Genomic DNA, 20,168 nt, shown 5'->3' with positions numbered 1-20,168 from the left:
CCATGTGAACTTCAGGAGTGAATTAAGATTCTGCATGCACTTCAAAGAGAACACAAAATTACTTTTTATTTCTCACTACAATGAAATATCTCGAGTATATAGTTCATGCAGCAAAATTAATCTTACAATTTATCAGAAATATGAACCAATGTTTTCTTCAGGTGATTCTTCTTATGTTTTAGGACAGATTCAAGATTTTGAGCTTCTTGGAAAAGGCTCTCCAGCTCCTTCCTTTGAGCTGTATCCACTGCTGCTCTCTCACTGAAATAAGCCATAAAAAAATTACTATAATGTAGTATTACGACATAAACCGGTTGTGTCACTCAGTTTTGTTGCAGGCCACATTGTAGGTTTCCTTCAGAGGGCCGTTATCAGTGTGGAACCATATAAATATACAATAGCCTATTCATATCAATACATATACAGTAGAACCTCGGTTTTCTTATGCCCTAGTTTTGAAAATAAATAAATAAATATTCGCTGAAATTTGGACCCAGTTTTCGTACATCCGTTGGGTTTTCGTACAGTTGAAAATGGTCCAAATGCCAAACGCAGCCACCTGCCAGTGTCACGCCTAACTTTCTTATTGTAAAACACTTGCCAATTCTCAGCATTATTAAACATGAAAACAATTTGAAATTCTGGTACAGAAGAACACGAAGTAGACACACATGATTTGTTAACGCCGGCCACCAGGGCTTGAGTTTGATACCTGTGACACAACTGATAAGATAGCAAAAATGCCAATGTTTTATGGTTACGTTGATTCAATAAAAATGTGCGGTTATCGCTGAAAAGGACTATTGTTAAAAAAGGTTATTGTTGGCCTTGGAATTCTTAACGATGTGTAATCTTAAAAGTATGTGACGCCATTTTGACATGAACTCGGAAAAAGGCCCAGGTGTTATGATGACATGGTTTTAGTCTATGCTATCTGATCAAGCTCCACTTGTGTTCTGTAACTAGTTGTTGCTATTTAAATAAAAGGAACAGGCTAAGCAGCTGAACATGGATGGAGAGATGGCCTCATCATCTATAGCAGTGAATGTTAATTGTCTGTGAGAGCTCATCAGGTGTGTCCCTGGAAATGGTCCAGTTTCACTTAATTGTTCTGAAAATTATTATTTATAAATAAAAATAATGTATATTTGTTTAACTATGAATGCCAATGGCTTACAGTGACAGGCAGAAAAATTAACTGCTCTTCCACCAGATGGCAGAATGTACATAATTATGGCTATGTGTGTAGCCACCTGTTGCCAAAGTAAAATACAGTATGTGCCTTGCCTCTATTAAGGTTGGGAAACACTGATAGCATGATGTCTCTAAGACAAAGAACAAAAGTATTGGAACCCCCACGACAGTGGTGTGTGTGTGTGTGTGTGGGGGGGGGGGGGGGGGGGGGGGGGGGGTGATCTACCTTCACATTCAACAAAATCCAACCTGAAACCCTTTGCCCACATGAAAATGCCTTAAATGGCCTTTTAACAATTTGGTTGTGCTTTGGTTGAGATTGCATGTACATTTAGATGTACTCTGAAGTCGTTATAAATCCAGGCACAGTTTGGAAATTGTACAACTAAAACAGCAGAATTGAAACTTGAAATACAGTTGTTTGAATGTGACCTACGATAACATATCTGCAAACTTTGAAAAAAGCATGCTGATCTCTCGACCTGCACCTGAAACGAGAAGGCCACAATGTGACATTAATGACAATAAAAGAATGGACGGAATGTGTATGTGAGGTGACTAGCATTATGTTTTTGGTTGCAGTGGTTTATCATTATATTAGTCTGATGACACACATGTTTTGCATCTTTTATTCTGCATTTTTTTTATTGTTGTATGTTATCATCCTGGGTCAAGTTACCAAATAACGTAAATATCACATGCTGAAATTGTTTATCAACGACTTACTGTATACCAAAATCCTATTAAGGTCAAACTATTATTGTAAGGTCCTCTATTGTATTACAGTAAAGTTGGAACTGCATTATGTTCATCCTGTCTAGAAAAATATCTGATAATTATGGTATCCTCTAATGGTTTGTACAACTTGCGTACCTGCAGCTGTCGTTTCAAATGAATCCACTGAAGTTGATGTTTTGGAATGACGTTTCTTCTTTATTTGTGGTGACTTGGCTGGATTTTCAAAAGTATGTTCCATCTGTTTCAAATGGAAGAAAGACTATTTTATTAGTCAAGTTTCAATCCATAAATTTTCTCCATCCAATTTAGCAGCTCCCACCTACTTGCTGGGATTTCGTATATTCAGGGTCTGCACTGTGTTTTGTTCCCTTTGATGGCATGTTACTGTGAGTTAAAAAGAAAACATGGAGTTGTTTCGTAATAGACAGGCTTCGCGCAAACTTAATTGTCAGACAGCAAGCTAAACCTCATTCCATCACCGTGATTAGTTGGGAAACTATGAAGCACTTGTATAACTCCACTTACTTTGCGTAATATAAGGTAATGTAAGATATCCAGTGTATCGTTATTTAGTCATTTACAGAGCCTAGTCGATGGCGTCAGTCCAGCTACACATTTAACACACGTGAAGATGCTGTTTTTACAGATAAATTCTAGCTTACTTGCTTCTAGCTAGCAGCACCTCTGAAACTAATTTTCTTCCTTACAAAAACTGTTCTGAACTTTTTTTTTTGTTTGGGTCGAAATTGTGTTAGTATTTCCCGAGATAAAGTAACATCCTCCTGAAATTTGCTATTTTGTAAATCGTTATCCCTTCCTAAAAATCTAATTGTTGAGATTTGTTTTACTTAATTTGAAAGTTGCATCCGCTCGTCTGTTGCATGTTGCCTTCATAGTACCTCGGAAATGTAATATTCTCACACGAGTATTAAAAACAACAACGCACATTCACACTAGTATTACTAGATAGATGTTCTGGTTCCTGGGAATCAGAAGATTTACATATTGAGTCACACAACACCCATTGCAGTAATGTACCATCGCGTGCGTGCGTGCGTGTGCGTGCGTGTGCGTGTGTGTGTGTGTGCGTGCATGCGTGTGTTAAGCGCAAATAAAAACTATAACTGAGTGTTATTTAAAGACATTGAATAGTTATTTGTGGAGTAATGAATACATTGTAGTTATGTCCACTATTTGGACAATGACTTGAGTTTTTCAAGGTTTTACCTTTACAAAGCACCACAGTGGATTGGAAATAAAATAATTAAGGTTAAAGTTCACAAAAATAGCTTTATACTTCATTGTGCCATTCACATTGTGGACACTGCCAATGTTATCTACAGTGGCGGAGATAATTATTTAATCCCTCACTGATTTCGTAAGTTTACCGACTGACAAAGACAGTCGGTGGACGATTGGTTAGAGCGTCAGCCTCACAGTTCTGAGGACCTGGGTTCAATCCCCGGTCCCGCCTGTGTGGGGTTTGTATGTTCTCCCCGTACCTGCGTGGGTTTTCTCCGGGCACTCCGGTTTCCTCCCACATCCCAAAAACATGCATGAATTGGAGACTCTAAATTGCCTGTAGGTGTGAATGTGAGTGCGAATGGTTGTTTGTTTGTATGTGCCCTGCGATAGTGTGGAGAAGTGGCTCAGAAAATGGATGGATGGATGGTGTATGTTAACAGGGGGAGACAGAATATCAAAAAGAAAATCTAGAAAATCATATAAGACAAAGGATAAATATTATTTTTGCAATTCATTGAGGGCAAAGGGTCTTTGACTCCATCAAAACCTTACTTGGTACTTGGTGGAGGACCCCTTGTTCGCCAGTACAGAGGTCAGACGTTTATTTGTAGTTGATCACTGGGTTTGCACACATCTCGGAAGAAATTAGGATCACTCCTCTTTGCAGATCCTCTCCAAATCCTTAAAGGTGCCATATTGTTGCTATTTAGACCCCCATAGAGTGACTCTCTAACATGGACTTAGTATAAAAGTGTCAGTTTTGTTTAAAAAAAACACCTTGGTTTTGTCATACGAGTGTCCAGAAAAGTCCCCTTTGACAGCTACTTCTGTTTGACCCAGTTTTGTATCGGCTTTGTCCATATTTGACCGCCCCCTTTCCTCTGATTGGTTGTACGGGACCCAGGTGTGAGAGCACACGTGTTTGTTATGTTGACAGTGCTCGGGAGCGGAAAGGTAAGCCGGAGAGCTTCGCTAGTGATGTAGATAAACTTGAGAAAGTTGAATAACCTGATTTCAGGCCTCTCGGCAGAAAAATTACTGGAATTCAGGAATGCGTGGACGATTTTAATTCATATTTCACATGTTTACTTAAGCACCATAGAGCCAATATAACATCCTAAATACTAGGAAAAAAATGGCTTGGTAAAATATGGCACCTTTAAAGTGAGAGCCAAAATGATTGTTGGTAGATCAAATACTTATTTCACTGAATGAAATGCCAACACATTTTTCTTTTTTTTAAAATCAGATTGTCTAGATTTTCTTTTAGATATTCCATTTTTTTACTGTTAACATAAACCTACCATTAAAATTACAGACCTTTGTCAGTGGGTGAACTTCAAAAAATCAGTGAGGGATCAAATAATTATTTCCTCCATTTTATATATTCTTCTCTCCGTCCATCTATCTGTATTTCTTCACTCATTTCACTCTGGGCTGCTAGCTATTGATAACATTTGCAGATGGTTCAATTCTCTGTGTTTCCAGCTGTTACATACCATAACGGACATATGAAAGCACATGAAATGGTTTTTTGAGCAGTTAAGTAAAATTTGATAATTTCCCATGGCACACTTGAAGATCGCTCCTGCCACGGCACACTGATTGGGAATCACTGGACTAGAGAATACTTTTGAAGAGACTCAGTATACAGTACACAAGTATATACAGGAAATGAACAAGTCATTTAAATAGACACTTTGCTCCATCTTGTGATCGGTGATTGGGCCCAAAAATCCTGATCGTGTAAAGCCTAGTGAAAAGACCACCACAGTTTGAAACAGTTTGTACAATTTTTATTCAACCACAAACTCTTAACAGGATTGCAATATATTTATATCTACATATTGAAATAGTCTATCCTATTATCATATATAATTATTTAGACATACTCTGTTGTGCCAGTAAATAAGTCTGTTTTGTATATAAAAAAAGAGAAGAATAAATACAACAAAATGTTTATTCACAAATCACTATTAGAAACCTCAATGTAGATAAAATATTTACACGGAATGTATAAAAATCAAACCAGCAATAAAATATCCATCCATCCATTTTCCGTAGATACATAGCATTAACTGTTTACTTAAGAAATAAGAAAGCTGTACATTCCATGCAAAACAATAAAACATTTCGGTCGCCGCTGACTTCACGACAGCGCTTCTTCATGTCAACGTCACACAGCACTTAAAAATGCAAGCTTGTGTAACTGTTCTCATGAGGGGAAGGCTGAGAGATGGATTGTTCTCACACTGAAGATTATTATTATTATCCATCCATCCATTTTCTGTACTGCCTATCCTCCTCACTAGGGTCTCGGGCATGCTGGAGCCTATCCCAACTATCTGAACACCCTGAACTGGTCGCCAGCCAATCACAGGGCACATATAAACAAACAACCATTCGCACTCACATTCACACCTACGGGCAATTCAGAGTCCTCAATCAACCTACCATGCATGTTTTTGGGATGTGGGAGGAAACTGTAGTGCCTGGAGAAAACCCACGAAGGCACGGGGAGAACATGCAAACTCCATACAGTCGAGGCCGTGCCGCCATTATCATTATTATATTTTTAATAAAGCTTCAGGGTGATACACAAAAAGCAAAACCCAAGGATGACAGAGGATTGACCATTGATAATATAGCATACTTCCAAGACATTGAACATAAAGAGCAATGATGATAGACACGATATGTTCTCAGGTGATGTGTAGTATACTGTACTGTTTTATATAGAGTGCTACAATGTTTATTAGTGATGTGCAGTCTTATGCTTGTACAGAAAGGCGCTAGGACGAATGCCTCTTTCGTCTGCCAATTTGCAGCATTGAGGTAAATGAAGAAGTAGACATAAACACACATTTATCAAAAGACACTTATTAACACAAAATATAGGCTCCAGCATGCCCGCCATCCGAGTGAGGATAAGCGGTACAGAAAATGGATGGATAATTATTCACATTTGGGAGAATGACCATATTATGATATGGTTTTTGTTTATTGTAAATATTATGATGAAACAATGTTGCACAGTTTTTTAGTAGATTACATTTAGTATGTGTGAGAAGAGGCTGTGGGGCGGGGGTGCAGTCATTAGTTCTTACTGTGGGGGGCAGATTCCTTTGATAGCTTGGCGGTCAAATATGCCATGCTTGGCTAAAAATACTCTTATTTTCCATCGTCCATTTATCAGAATGCAACGTTAGGCTGCAACAATTTAACAAGCAAAAATTAAAGAAAAGTGTGGTCCCTATTTTATAAGCTCAGCCTCTATTTATATAGCAATACATCTTTTTTTCATGTTGCAATTTTGCTTTGAACAAGGCCTTTGAACGAGTACGCGTGTCTTTCAAAATTCCCATAGCTCTAAATGCAACACCGGGCTCATCGCAGCCTGTAGAAGGAGCTCTTGGCGCTTACCTAACCTGAAAGCCAAACATACACAAACATGGCGTTACCGCAAGCAGTCAGGATGCTGTGTCCTCTTCGGCGTTCGCTTTCTATCGTTATCTTATGGCTTGTAGGGATACATTCGTCGACACTTCATCTTTACAATGAGGAGGGTTACATAGCACCGCAGCACAGGGGATATTTTACAGTAGACGCAAATAAGGATTTACCAGACGGAGATGGAGGAGGCAACGCGGCTCCAGCTCTCGGACTGGCCGCTTTTGGTGCTGCTGAAGGCGGGTCGGACCACGGCGCCCCTCCGCCAAAGCGAAGCCGGCGGAGCACAAGCGAATCTACCATGCCCAAGGTGTACGGCCAGGTACTGAGATGCACCCCAGTAGTGCTTTTAGAGTAACACCTTTAACAATGAAACACACCTTTTAAACGATTCGTAGTTGGCAAGCTTTAAAGAAATCACCCAGGCTCACGGTTGTTTTCTTAGTCACACCATTTCTCACCCGCAGACAGAAGTAACTCGAAATGTTATCAGAGTAGACAAGGATGCAAAACGACACACTTCAAACTCATTCACTGCCAGTCCTTCGTGTTAACATGGATATTTGAATTCAACAGCCGTAAATGGCAGTGATTTTTTTTTTAAGATCACAACCAAAAACGCTGGGTTCACCTGTTTTATTTTATTTTATTATTATTATTATTTTTTTTATCGTCACCGTGCTCAAATGGCTGTCAACTGTTAACCTGCTATACCTCGGCACTTGTCTAGCTAGCTCCAAAAGCAGATTCGCAAAAACTGGGGAATTTTCTGACAATAGCAATTAATTAATAATCACTTGCCATCTAAAGCGGCTGACAATGCTTTTGAAAATACGTTCATGCTTATAGGGCAATATGACTTTCACAAAATACCGTTCCAAACAGATAATTGAAGACTTCCGACAAACAAGGAAATTATTTGCTATCTTTTGACACGATTTTTTTTTTTTTTGTTATAGTAGTGAACAGAAATGTATTGAGATGTCTTGACTGAAGATGTTCCAAAGAGTTTGTAGTGACTGTTGCTTTACCTGACAGATTGGAAAAAAAAAAAAAAAAAAAGGTAAGACAAATGCCTTAAGCCATAGTGTCGAGAAGTGAAATAATTGTAATATATAGCAGTCAACTGTAATTCCAATGGTAATTCCTTCCATCTGTTTATTCATCCATCCATCCATCCATCCATCCATCCATCCACCCATCTTTCCTTCCTTCCTTTGAGTTAAAAAAAAACACACTTCATATACATAAAATCTGTATGATCTGACAGTAGAAATATGATGAAAATGTTTAAAACTCATCCCTCTCTGGCCCCATGTTATGCCTCTAATTTTATTCATGAAAAGGAACACCGGAACAGTCCATCAGAAACTATATAGTAGAGACAGAAGGCGTGACCGAATAGTGTGTCAAACATTTGCTGGGTACACACAGCCCCCAGCATGCCCGCGACCCTTTTGAGGATAAGCGGTACAGAAAATGGATGGACACACACACACACATACACACACACACGTGGGTACAATTATTTTTTTATTTGGAAGGGTGGCCAGGTGAGAATTACATTTAATGGGTTGTAGTTGGAGCAGGTATACATACACGCATCAGATAGTAAAGCTGGTGGTCCAGGTCATGGTGAATTTTATAATTTTTAATTTTTACAAATGTTCTGACTCTTACTCAATGAATTCACTACACATTAATGACATTGAAGATGCAGTAAATGCACATGCCAACACATTTATTTATGTCTGGTTTGTATATTCACAGGATTTCTACACAAAGATGTTTTTTGGTGAACCCCGAGTGGGGGACTAATGGGCAGTTATGTTCTAGAGCATTTATTTTAAGTAGTGCAAATTCTGCAAATTGATTTAGATGAGCTTACAATGGCAGAGCAAGTTTTTCTTTTAGCAGTACGTGCTATGGTAATATGAGGAAGCTTTGGTTCTTTGGGTTGTGACTTGCCATTTATTAAGACACTTCCTTATATGTCTGCCCGCATTGTTATTTAACAACCACTCCCAAGCCTCCTGGTATTTTGTCTTTGTTTACCACAGGCACACCTGTGATGGTCACGGTGTTATAAGCATCTAAAATTAGTCAACTGTACCAGGTTGAGATGGTTTTCTGCTAAGGAAGTTGTTAAAAGTGACAGAACAGCTCTGGGAACTTTTTGGCTGAAAACACATGAAAAGTATAAATGCACTCTATAGTGGGTAGAGGTTTTAGGGCCAGTAATCAATCCTAAAACAGTCATTTTCTGTCCCTGTGGACGAATACACCATGATGACTTTCTGACATATTCTGTCATTGTTTGCCTGTAATGTTTAAAAGCATACAATATTAAATGAGTTGACCAACACCAAGTCTATCTGCACAAATGTTGAGGTATCATCACAGGGCCACATATTCAAACAATATGTACAGGATGAATAAGAGTGACCTGTAAACACACAGCAGAGAGAAAGGTCTCCTTGTCATCCATCACCAGTTCAACACATGCTGTTGTCTCATACTGACCACAACCTTCTTGTGTGTGATCAGTGCACACACTACAAACAGGACAAATAGGCTCTGGGGAGTGTGGTTAGGATCAGGTTTCATCACTGTGAAAGACGCTGGTAACGAAGGTTCTTATTAAATGGTCAGCTGGTCTGGTGTTGCTATTTATCTCTCTGCTGGCTTGTAAAAATTAAGACTAGATTTGTGTGGAAGTTGGCGGGCATACAACTTTACTCCCTACACCTCAAACCATGAACACTGAAGTTGTTGTAACAGCCATTTGGATAATGTAGCTAGCTCTCTTACAGTGTGTCACATAGTGCTGTGCGGTATGGACAGCACTATTTCATATCCGGATATAGTTAATTTTATATTCCGTTAATGATATATACCCAATATAATATTTTTCCGTAAAATTAAAGGAATTAAATGTCAATTTTCTCTCATCTTTTTCGATTTCCATTATCCATTTATTTATAAAACATATTTTATATAGGAAATAACATGAATAAAAGGTAATTAAAAACACGATAAAACACAAATATAAAAAGGAAAAATACCATTCAAAATATCTGGTAATACAAATAGTTTTCAAGGAATGTACACTGTTGTTTTGTACATTATAATGTAGTGTAATGCACAGTGTTGTTTACATCCATGCTCCTCTAGCAGTGCTGTACATGAGTATTTACGGGTAATGTAAACATGCTACCGCAAAGCAGTCGCGTTCCTGCCGTTACATTAGGAAAGACAAGGCAAATGTATTTATATAGTGCATTTCATACACAAGGTACAGTCACCGCATGCATGTTCATTCATTGTTTATACAATGTTAGTGTTAGTTTTCAAGGTGTAGGGTGTCCAAAGTCACTCTTGTCACACAAAAACACACGAACGAATACTATCTTGGAACGCATGCACACTACACATACTCCATTTATTGAACTTGGCTCACAAGTGTCCAGCGAAACAGTAGGGGGGGGGGGGGGGTATGTAGAAAATTGGTTTAGAAGCCCAAACAAAATGAAAATGCTCCATATAAACACCTCAATCAGAATAAACAGTTGTTGTTGTATTGGGTACCGCTAAATGAGCACGCCTCCTAACAGATGAATGCATTCGATATAGCTCCTGTTTTCTTTTGTCAATCATCTCAACTCATATTGCTAGGTAATGATTTGTTGGTTCATGTATGAACAAATAGGTGCTGTACAACTGTCTTAAAGAGTTGCAGCTTGAATAAATTATAAATTTCTGTGGAATCCCAAGATTTGTGTGGATGTAGATCTTTGCCTCTCGTCTTATTCACGCCACCAGACGAACCCGAAACATTTGTAATATATTACTGTTCTATTCGGCAATATCTTTGTACGGTAAGATTATATTGTCGCTTTATGACCTTTGAAAATTTATAAAAAAATGACCTTTTTCACCTGATGCCAATCTGCTGAAAATAAGACGATCAGCCCTGATTTCCGATCACATGATTATATTGTGAGAACTCCAGTTTAAACCTTAAATATACAACAAGCCATCCAAAGTGTTCTCTGTCAATTGACTGTCTGTTGTCATACTAGAGCAGCTCCAACACAACCTTTCATACTCCCATTCACACCTATGGCCGAATTAATCTTCAATTAACGTAGCATGCATGTCTTTAAATGTGGCAGGAATCTTCATTATACTGGAAACAACCCACACAAGTACAGGGAGAACATGAAAACTCCACACAGGAGAGCCTGAGCCAAACTTTGAACCCAGGACCTCTTATCTGTGAGGCTCATGTGTAAGCCACGAGCTACCCTGTAGCCCAACTGGAATAATTGAAAACTAATTCAAGGAAGAAAAAAAAAGTACCGGCATTACCAGATAACGAGCAACCCTTTATTGCTCAGTGACTGCTTTTTGTCAATGTCTTTATGTCTCCAAAGTGTTCTCTGTCAATTGACTGTCTGTTGTCATACTAGAGCAGCTCCAACTACCAGAGACAAATTCCTTGTGTGTTTTTTGGACATACTTGGCAAATAAAGATGATTCTGATTCTGATCTTCTGATTCTGAGACTTAAGACATTATTGATTATATCGCTTAACAAGCAGAATATTTACTGCTATTCATTGTCAATAATGCTACAATTAGCATTGGTAATGCAGTCTTTCAACTTAAATTTCTCCTACATCTCGACCTAGTTAGTGATGCTTACTGTACTACTGTACTATATTATTGCTAGTCATGTTGACTGTTCTGAGTAGGCCAATAATGACCCTCGAGACATTGGGAAAAGTCAACAGAGGAGGCAGTAACACATTATAACGGATGTGTACACTATGTAAATAAGGCATTTTTAATGGTGGAGCAGCTCAGTGAACACCATTACGAGTCACACCTTTTTGATTGTATGCCACGATCACCTCAAAATCTCATGCATGAGAAATGAAGAAGGCCCCTGCAATATACACATACTTACTCCCCCCCAAATGTATTGAAACATTGAGGCAATTCCTCAGTGTGAAAAATTTGGGTTTGACACCAACAGTTTAAATTTTTATTTCACGGTATTTATATCTTGATCTGATACACAACTTAGATTAAGCCTGTGATTATACAGTATTGAAAATAAAATTCGTGATACTCTTGTGACACAAACGTGTTTTGTCTTTGAAATGGCAGAACAGCCCCTTCCAACTCTTGGAGTTTGTGCAGTTCAGATACCGCTGTATGAGCTCACAGTGCTACCAAACTCAATATAATTTATACAACCCCAATTCCAATGAAGTTGGGACGTTGTGTTAAACAGAAAAACAGAATACAATGATTTGCAAATCATGTTCGACCTATATTTAATTGAATACACTACAAAGACAAGATATTTCATGTTCAAACAGATAAACAGTATTGTTTGTAGCAAATAATCATTAACTTTGAATTTTATGTCTGCGACACATTCCAAAAAAGCTGGGACAGGGTCATGTTTACCACTGTGTTACATCACCTTTTCTTTGAACAACATTCAATAAACGTTTGGGAACTGAGGACACTAATTGTTGTAGCTTTGTAGGTGGAATTATTTCCTATTTTTGCTTGATGTACAGCTTCAGCTGTTCAACAGTACGGTGTCTCCATTGTCGTATTTTGCGCTTCATAATGCGCCACACATTTTCAATGGGAGACAGGTCTGGACTGCAGGCAGGCCAGTCTAGTACCAGCACTCTTTTACTACGAAGCCACGCTGTTGTAACACGTGCAGAATGTGGTTTGGCATCGTCTTGCTGAAAAAAGCAGGGCCGTCCATGAAAAAGACGTTGCTTGGATGGCAGCATATGTTTCTCCAAAACCTGTATGTACCTTTCAGCATTAATGGTGCCTTCACAGATGTGTAAGTTACCCATGCCATTGGCACTAACACAGCCCCATACCATCACGGTTGCTGGCTTTTGAACTTTGCGTCCATAACAGTCGGGATGGTTCTTTTCCTCTTTGGCCCGGCAGACACGACGTCCACAATTTCCAAAAACAATTTGAAATGTGGACTCGTCGGACCACAGAACACCTTTCCACTTTGCATCAGTTCCTCTTAGATGAGCTCGGGCCCAGAGAAGCCGGCGGTGTTTCTGGGTGTTGTTGATAAATGGCTTTTGCTTTGCATAGTATAGTTTCAAGTTACACTTACGGATGCAGCGCCGAACTGTATTTACTGACATTGGTTTTCTGAAATGTTCCTGACCCCATGTGGTGATATGCTTTACAGATTGATGTCGGTTTTTGATGCAGTGCCGCCTGAGGGATCGAAGGTCACGGGCATTCAATGTTGGTTTTTGGCCTTGCATACAACTTTACTCCCTACACCTCAAACCATGAACACTGAAGTTGTTGTAACAGCCATTTGGATAATGTAGCTAGCTCTCTTACAGTGTGTCACATGCAGTGATTTCTCCAGATTCTCTGAACCTTTTGATGATGATATGGACCATAGATAATGAAATCCCAAACGTGTTGCAGCCATAAAATTCCAAGTTAATGATTATTTGCTAAAAACAATAAAGTTCATCAGTTTGAACATTATCTTATCTTATCTTATCTTGTCTTTGTAGTGTATTCAACATGATTCGCAAAATCATTGTATTCTGTTTTTATTTATGTTTAACACAACGACCCAACTTCATTGGAATTGGGGTTGTATAATATTTATTATATTATTTATATACAGTGGGTACGGAAAGTATTCAGACCCCCTTAAATTTTTCACTCTTTATTATATTGCAGCCATTTGCTAAAATTGCTTTAAATTTTGTTCTTCATTAATGTACACACAGCACCCCAAATTTACAGAAAAAAACGGAATTATTGAAATCTTTGCAGATTTATTAAAAAAGAAAAACTGAAATATCACATAGCCATAAGTATTCAGACCCTTTGGTGTGACACTCATGTATTTAACTCGGGTGCTGTCCATTTCTTCTGATCATCCTTGAGATTGGAGTCCAACTATTTTTGATTATACTGACTGGACTTGATCAGGAAAGCCACACACCTGTCTATATAAGAACTTACAGCTCACAGTGCATGTCAGAGCAAATGAGAATCATGAGGTCAAAGGAACTGCCTGAAGAGCTCAGAGATAGAATTGTGGCAAGGCACAGATCTGGCCAAGGTTATAAAAAAAATTCTGCTGCGCTTAAGGGTCCAAAGAGCACAGTGGCCTCCATAATCCTTAAATGGAAGACGTTTGGGACAACCAGAACCCTTCCTAGAGCTGGCCGTCCGGCCAAACTGAGCAATCGGGGGAGAAGAACCTTGGTGAGAGAGGTAAAAGATCACTGTGGCTGAGCTCCAGAGATGCAGTCGGGAGATGGGAGAAAGTTATAGAAAGTCAACCATCACTGCAGCCCTCCACCAGTCGGGGCTTTATGGCAGAGTGGCCCGAAGGAAGCCTCTACTCAGTGCAAGACACATGAAAGCCTACATGGAGTTTGCTGAAACACACCTAAAGGACTCCAAGATGGTGAAAAATAAGATTCTCTGGTCTGATGAGACCAAGATATAAATTGTTGGCCTTAATTCGAAGTGGCATGTGTGGAGAAAACCAGAGACTGCTCATCACCTGTCCAATACAGTCCCAACAGTGAAGCATGGTGGTGGCGGCATCATGCTGAGGGGGTGTTTTTCAGCTGCAGGGACAGGGAGACTGTTTGCAATTGAAGAAAAGATGAATGCGGCCAAGTCCAGAGATATCCTGGACGAAAACCTTCTCCAGAGTGCTCAGACTCTCAAGCTGGGATGAAGGTTCACCTTCAAAAAAGACAATGACCCTTAGCACACATCTAAAATACCGAAGGAGTGGCTTCAGAACAACTCCGTGACTGTTTTTGAATGGCCCAGACAGAGCCCTGACTTAAACCCAATTGAGCATCTCTGGAGAGACCTGAAAATGGCTGTCCACCAAAGTTCACCATCCAACCTAACAGAACTGGAGAGGATCTGCAAGGAGGAATGCCAGAGGATCGCCAAATCCAGGTGTCAAAAAATTCCCCAAAAGACTCATGGCTGTATTAGCTCAAAAGGGTGCTTCTACTAAATACTGTGCAAAGGGTCTGAATACTTATGTCTGTGTAATATTTCAGTTTTTCCTTTTTAATAAATCTGTAAAAATTTCAACAATTAATTTTTTTTCCCTGTCAATATGGCGTGCTGTGCGTACATTAATGTTAATTTAATTAATTAATTAAAAAAAGACCTTAAATGATTTTAGTAAATGGCTGCAATATAACAAAGAGTGAAAAATTTAAGGGGGTCTGAATACTTTCCGTACCCACTGTAGGTCATCCATCCATCCATTTTCTGTACCGCTTATCCTCACGAGGGCGGCTGTGCTGGAGCCTATCCCAGCTATATTCGGGCGAGAGGCGGGGTACACCCTGAACTGGTCGCCAGCCAATCGGAGGGCATATATAACCAAACGACCAGTCCCACGCACATTCACACCTACTGGCAATTTAGAGTCGCCAATTAATCTACCATGGATGTTTTTGGGATGTGGAAGGAAACCGCAGTACCCAGAGAAAACCCACGCAACCACGGGGAGAACATGCAAACTCCACAAAGATGAGGCTGGTTTTGAACCCGGGTCCTCAGAACTGTGGCAGATGTGCTTGTGATTGTTAGTCTTCATTTATGTAACACACGATGACCTCAGAAGTCTATAGGAATTAGTCACTGAGTCGAGTCAACTAGTGAATGGGGGGGCGGGGGGGGGGGTTCACATTTTAATCACAACGAATCAAAGAACAACATACTACTGTACTTACTTTATTCTGACGAGAACTGGAACTGTTGCCACACTGCATTTACTTAAAACAAAACACAATATATTCCACGATTGTCTACCTCCATGTGTTTACGGATGCAGCAATATTGCATTAGTGCACAACGGTTGTGCGCATCCCCCGCGGGCGGGGACTTGTCCTCTGTTTTTGCAGATGATGTGTTTACTTCTGCTCCAAAGCAAATTTCCATGCAAAATTAACTGCAAATATGCACATTGTGCCATACACATACACTATTCAGATTCAGCCGCTACAGTATCTTCATTGCCATCTTGGGGTGAAAAACTACACACACGTTTCATAGTTTCTGCAGTAATGTAGGGATGCAAAATGGAATATTAGTTTATAGATAGTTTTCAAATAAGCACATCATATTTTTCAGTCATTGGACTATGACATCATACATCTATTTTTTTAATAGGACAAGGAGTCACAATTATATATAGATATACTGTAGATATCTAGTCCGAGCACTAATAAGAATATTTCACAAATAAGTAAACAATTTTTACAAAAAAGAAGTAACATTTCGGCCGAAATGAGTTTCCTCCGCAGGGTGTCCGGGCTCTCCCTTAGAGATAGGGTGAGAAACCCGGCGATCTGGGAGGATCTCAGAGTAGAGCCGCTGCTCCTCCACATCGAGAGGAGCCAGATGAGGTGGCGGGGGCATCTGATTCGGATGCCTCCCAGACGCCTCCCTGGTGAGGTGTTCCGGGCACGTCCCACCGGGAGAAGACCCCGGGGACGACCCAGGACACGCTGGAGAGACTACGTCTTTCGGCTGGCCTGAGAACGCCTCGGGATCCCCCCGGAAGAGCTGGATGAAGTGGCTGGGGAGAGGGAAGTCTGGGCGTCCCTGCTAAAGCTACTGCCCCTGCGACCCGACCTTGGATAAGTGGGAGAGAATGGATGAAAGGATGGATGGATGGATGGAAGAAGTAACATATATTCTGAATGAATTCATCACTTTGGTGACCCTGCTCTTCAGTTGTCCCAAATTCTCACACTTGTGTGTGGTAATAAAGCTTTTTTTGTGTTTGAGAATTATGCTATTGCACATATCCCTTAAATTTTATCTAAAACTTCCAGTTAGTTTAGAATTCACGATGACCCTCTGAGCTCTGTATTAAGTTTCTTATAGGCTTGGGCTAAGGGCTTTTTTGTGACAGCAGCTACATTACTAAACAATCTAATAATCAATCATGAGCTGAGCTTGTCAATTCCCCTCAAGCCTAATTTTAATTTTACCAAGGCAATTCTGTGATTCTTACCTTGTGGGAAGTCCCCTTTCAGAAAGCAAGGATGGTTCATGAAGGCATGCTTTGATGAGCATAATTTGAAAGAAATTGCACAGAACCCAGACCTCAATCCCATCAAATACCTTTGGAATGAACTTTAACAAAGATTGCTAGCCAGACCCTTTTGACAAACATCAATGACCACTGACCTCACATATGTTCTTGTGGATGAAGAGAGCAAGAGTCCAATAGACACACTGCAGAATCATTTACATTTAGAGTGCGTCTTCACGCATATTTACCCATTTTAGTTTTTGCAACAAGCTTTGTCAATGAGAAACACATTTCTTATTCTACTATCAATGAGAATCAATATTTATAGCAAAGGTGAAAAGAATCTTATTTGTACCTGGTAACAGCAGAGCAACGATGTATTGCCTGCAAGTCCTCCAAAGATGATGTCATTGCTTGAGTCTGGCTGTGCTGCCATTGGGCTCCTGGCCATGCTGCACCCCCCTTCTTTTCACTCTTGTTGAATAATGGAGAGCTTTGAGCTGAAGAGAAGGGAGGTTTGTTGGGGAGTGAAGGCTAAAATGCCTGTTGTATTGTTACCCTGTCCTGCTCCTTGTCAGTAATAGACGCAGAGTCCACTCCTCAACAGCAGTATTGTGATGCTAGTGTGCTAAAAGCATGCAAATATGGTGGACAGAATTTAGATTTTTAGAGGTGCAGGAAACCGTTCATCCAAAGTTAGCTAATGTCTGTAAAGATCACATTAAGTATGTAGACTTGAAAATATTTGTGCTATGGATAAGATTAAAAAGGATGACATTTGTTGATGAACCCTCTTAGAGTTATTTCAATGCCGTGTTCTCAATGACTCTCTTCGTTTAAATAGGGAGGGAATTTATCCATTTTTGATGATAACCTGCGAGCTTACTGCAAAAGAATGGGTTAACAGGATTGTCTGTAGTTATTTAACTATGCTGGTATTTGTGTTAACTGTTAATCATTTGCAAATCCCCAGTGTTGCACTGTTGTTTGCTTTATATCATCCATTAGTGTAACAAGCTAAGAGCTGCCATTCATTGTATTTGGTGAGCACTAAATGCTGCAAAATAAAAATACATATAAATAAAACTAAATAAGAATAGTTTGAAAAATGTTTACCAAGTTTCAGTTCCAGCCATAAGTGTCTTGGGCTGGAAAGACAGATGAAATAAACTGAATGTTCAGAAATTTCTCTTTGACAGACTATTTCTCTGTTGTAACAATGCTTCTTTACAATAACATTTATACTTTCCATTTTAAAAAATGCCCCAAATGTAAGGAACATGCATTTGTAGGATGAGCAGCACAGCAATGTGTGTTGTGCCCATAACAATAAAATGTGCCCCATCTTCACTGCTGATGCCACTCTTGATTTGAGCTTCAGGTACCCACAAGTGTGGGGCGGCATCTTAAATATTGTAAAAACTAAGCTTGTCCTCATTGAAGGAAATTTCAGTGCTGAGGATATTCTGCATCCAGTGACACTCCCCATACATCCATGGTCTGGGATTTAACTCCATCTGCAGCGTGGGCTTGCTGTTTATCCCAAATGAAGAAGCATAAGAAGCAGCAGCAGCAAACATGAGATATGAATAGGATTAAAGCAGGCAATGGGTGTTGTTGTGCACAGTAGCCTTCCAAAATGAACAAGAAAAATAATATAGGTACTTTCTTGTAAGGCATATGGTCCTTTTTAGTTGAGGAATACAGAAGATACTTTATTACCGGTAGCTGTGGTAATGCACTTGCATTTCATCAAATGAAATTAATAATTAATTTCATTTGGGTGTATACAATGAACTGCTCATAATAACAGCATTTAAAAAGCTCAATAGAACGGACCTCAATAGAATGGACTAATAAAGGCGGTTGGTTGTCCGAAATAGCAGCTTGTCCGTTACATTAAAACACTTTTTTTTTTCTTTTTTTTTTTTTTAAGCCATATGCACCCTTATTACTGTAGAATACAAAATGCTTGTTTTGTAGTTTTTTTTCATGGCCTAAAACGTCCAGTACAGTTTAAAGTTATTGTAAATAAATATATATATAAAAAAAGCTTGAAAATGTTTGAAAGTTCCACATTTTATCCAAACTTACCATGCTTGGTCATGCTTGGTCGTGGTGACTTCGTTGACGTACAGTACTCATCTTAGGGGAGTCACTTTCATGAGCCATGAGGAATTAGTATGCTTCCTAGTTCCAAATCTGTTGCCAAAGCTGAATGGCTTGACAACATTTTTTTTTACTGTATCAAAAATAGCATGTTCCAGACTCCAAAGACTTGTGTTTTGTACTCCTCAGAGTTAATAATCTTGTTGCATAGCCATAAACATTTTGTCTGTTAGTCAAACATACGTACATTCACCATGCAGGAATTAGAATGCCAAGGGTATCTAGTAAAAAGGACCATTTAAATCCAAATTCACTTTTGCTCATCCTGATTTCACCACTTTTTGTTACACAGGCCAGCTTGAATGACTCTCATAACCAGATGGTCGTCCACTGGGCTGGAGAAAAGAGCAATGTCATTGTGGCTTTGGCCAGAGACAGCGTTGGAGCCGTTGGACCCAGAACGAGCTCGGTAAGCTGAACACATCCATGGGTAAGACCTATGAAACTTGCACTGTCAAGACTTTTTTTTAGTTTGACAGAACTTACCAGTAACTAGATCAGGCGTGACTCTTTTACTTCATTCCCTTCCCTCTTATATCAACTGATCATCAGAGTGCCATAAGCTGCATCTTTTTTTTTTTTTTTTTAAATCAGGTTTGTCATGTTTCAATTGATTTTATGATTATCGAGCTAGACTTTAATGCAGCATTCGCCAGTGCACACCCAGAGTAAGAAATAAATGACACCCTATCCTCAAGCAATAATTGAAAAGCATGCATGCTTTCTTGTTGTGCCATCCTTGAGTTGACAGATGACTCACAGTTCACTTAACCAGCCTTGGGAAAGCGCTTTAAAGGTTTATTCATGTGGATATTTTTTCTGTTTTCCTTAACAGTTTTCCTTCAAATAGTTTCACAATACTGTATATTCAGTAAAGTCTCTGAATGGCAAGATTGCAGGCTCTCGAAACTGATGGGTCAGTGTTTTAGTCCCGCTGCGGACAAAAGTACATTTCAACTAATCAATGACAGGCATGACTAGTTGTCATGCCTGTCTCACATCTTCTGGAAGACTGTTCCAGTTTTAGCAGCATAAAATTGAAACAGCCTCACGGTATTTTAGTCCTGACCAGCACCAGCAGTAGAAAACTCCCTGAGGTTCTCAGAGCCTAAGAAGGTTCACATGGCTCTAAGATGTCAGAGATGTACTTTGGCGCTAGACCATAAAGAGACCTGTACACAAGCAGACCTCTTTTGAAGTCTATTATCTGAGCGACAGGAATCCAGTGTAGAGCCCTGAGGACTGGGCTAATG

General features: G+C 39.5%; 1 protein-coding gene across 2 annotated transcripts in view; it reads left to right on the top strand.

Moving 5' to 3' along the window:
* The first annotated feature begins 6,600 nt into the window (after window positions 1-6,600).
* Window positions 6,601-20,168, top strand: part of sorl1 (sortilin-related receptor, L(DLR class) A repeats containing) — a 97,849-nt gene continuing 84,281 nt past the window's right edge. The window contains exons 1-2 of one of the 2 annotated variants that reach the window (XM_061781076.1): window positions 6,601-6,949; window positions 19,208-19,324. In XM_061781076.1, the coding sequence (XP_061637060.1) occupies window positions 6,629-6,949; window positions 19,208-19,324 (438 nt within the window). In that variant the 5' untranslated portion in view covers window positions 6,601-6,628. Of the gene's footprint in view, window positions 6,950-19,207; window positions 19,346-20,168 lie in introns of those variants that run through there. The other variant, XM_061781077.1, reaches the window with a different exon arrangement.

Source organism: Phyllopteryx taeniolatus, chromosome 8 (assembly GCF_024500385.1).
Source record: "Phyllopteryx taeniolatus isolate TA_2022b chromosome 8, UOR_Ptae_1.2, whole genome shotgun sequence".
Classification (NCBI taxonomy): Eukaryota; Metazoa; Chordata; class Actinopteri; order Syngnathiformes; family Syngnathidae; genus Phyllopteryx; species Phyllopteryx taeniolatus.
This window is presented reverse-complemented; position numbering and strand designations above follow the sequence as displayed.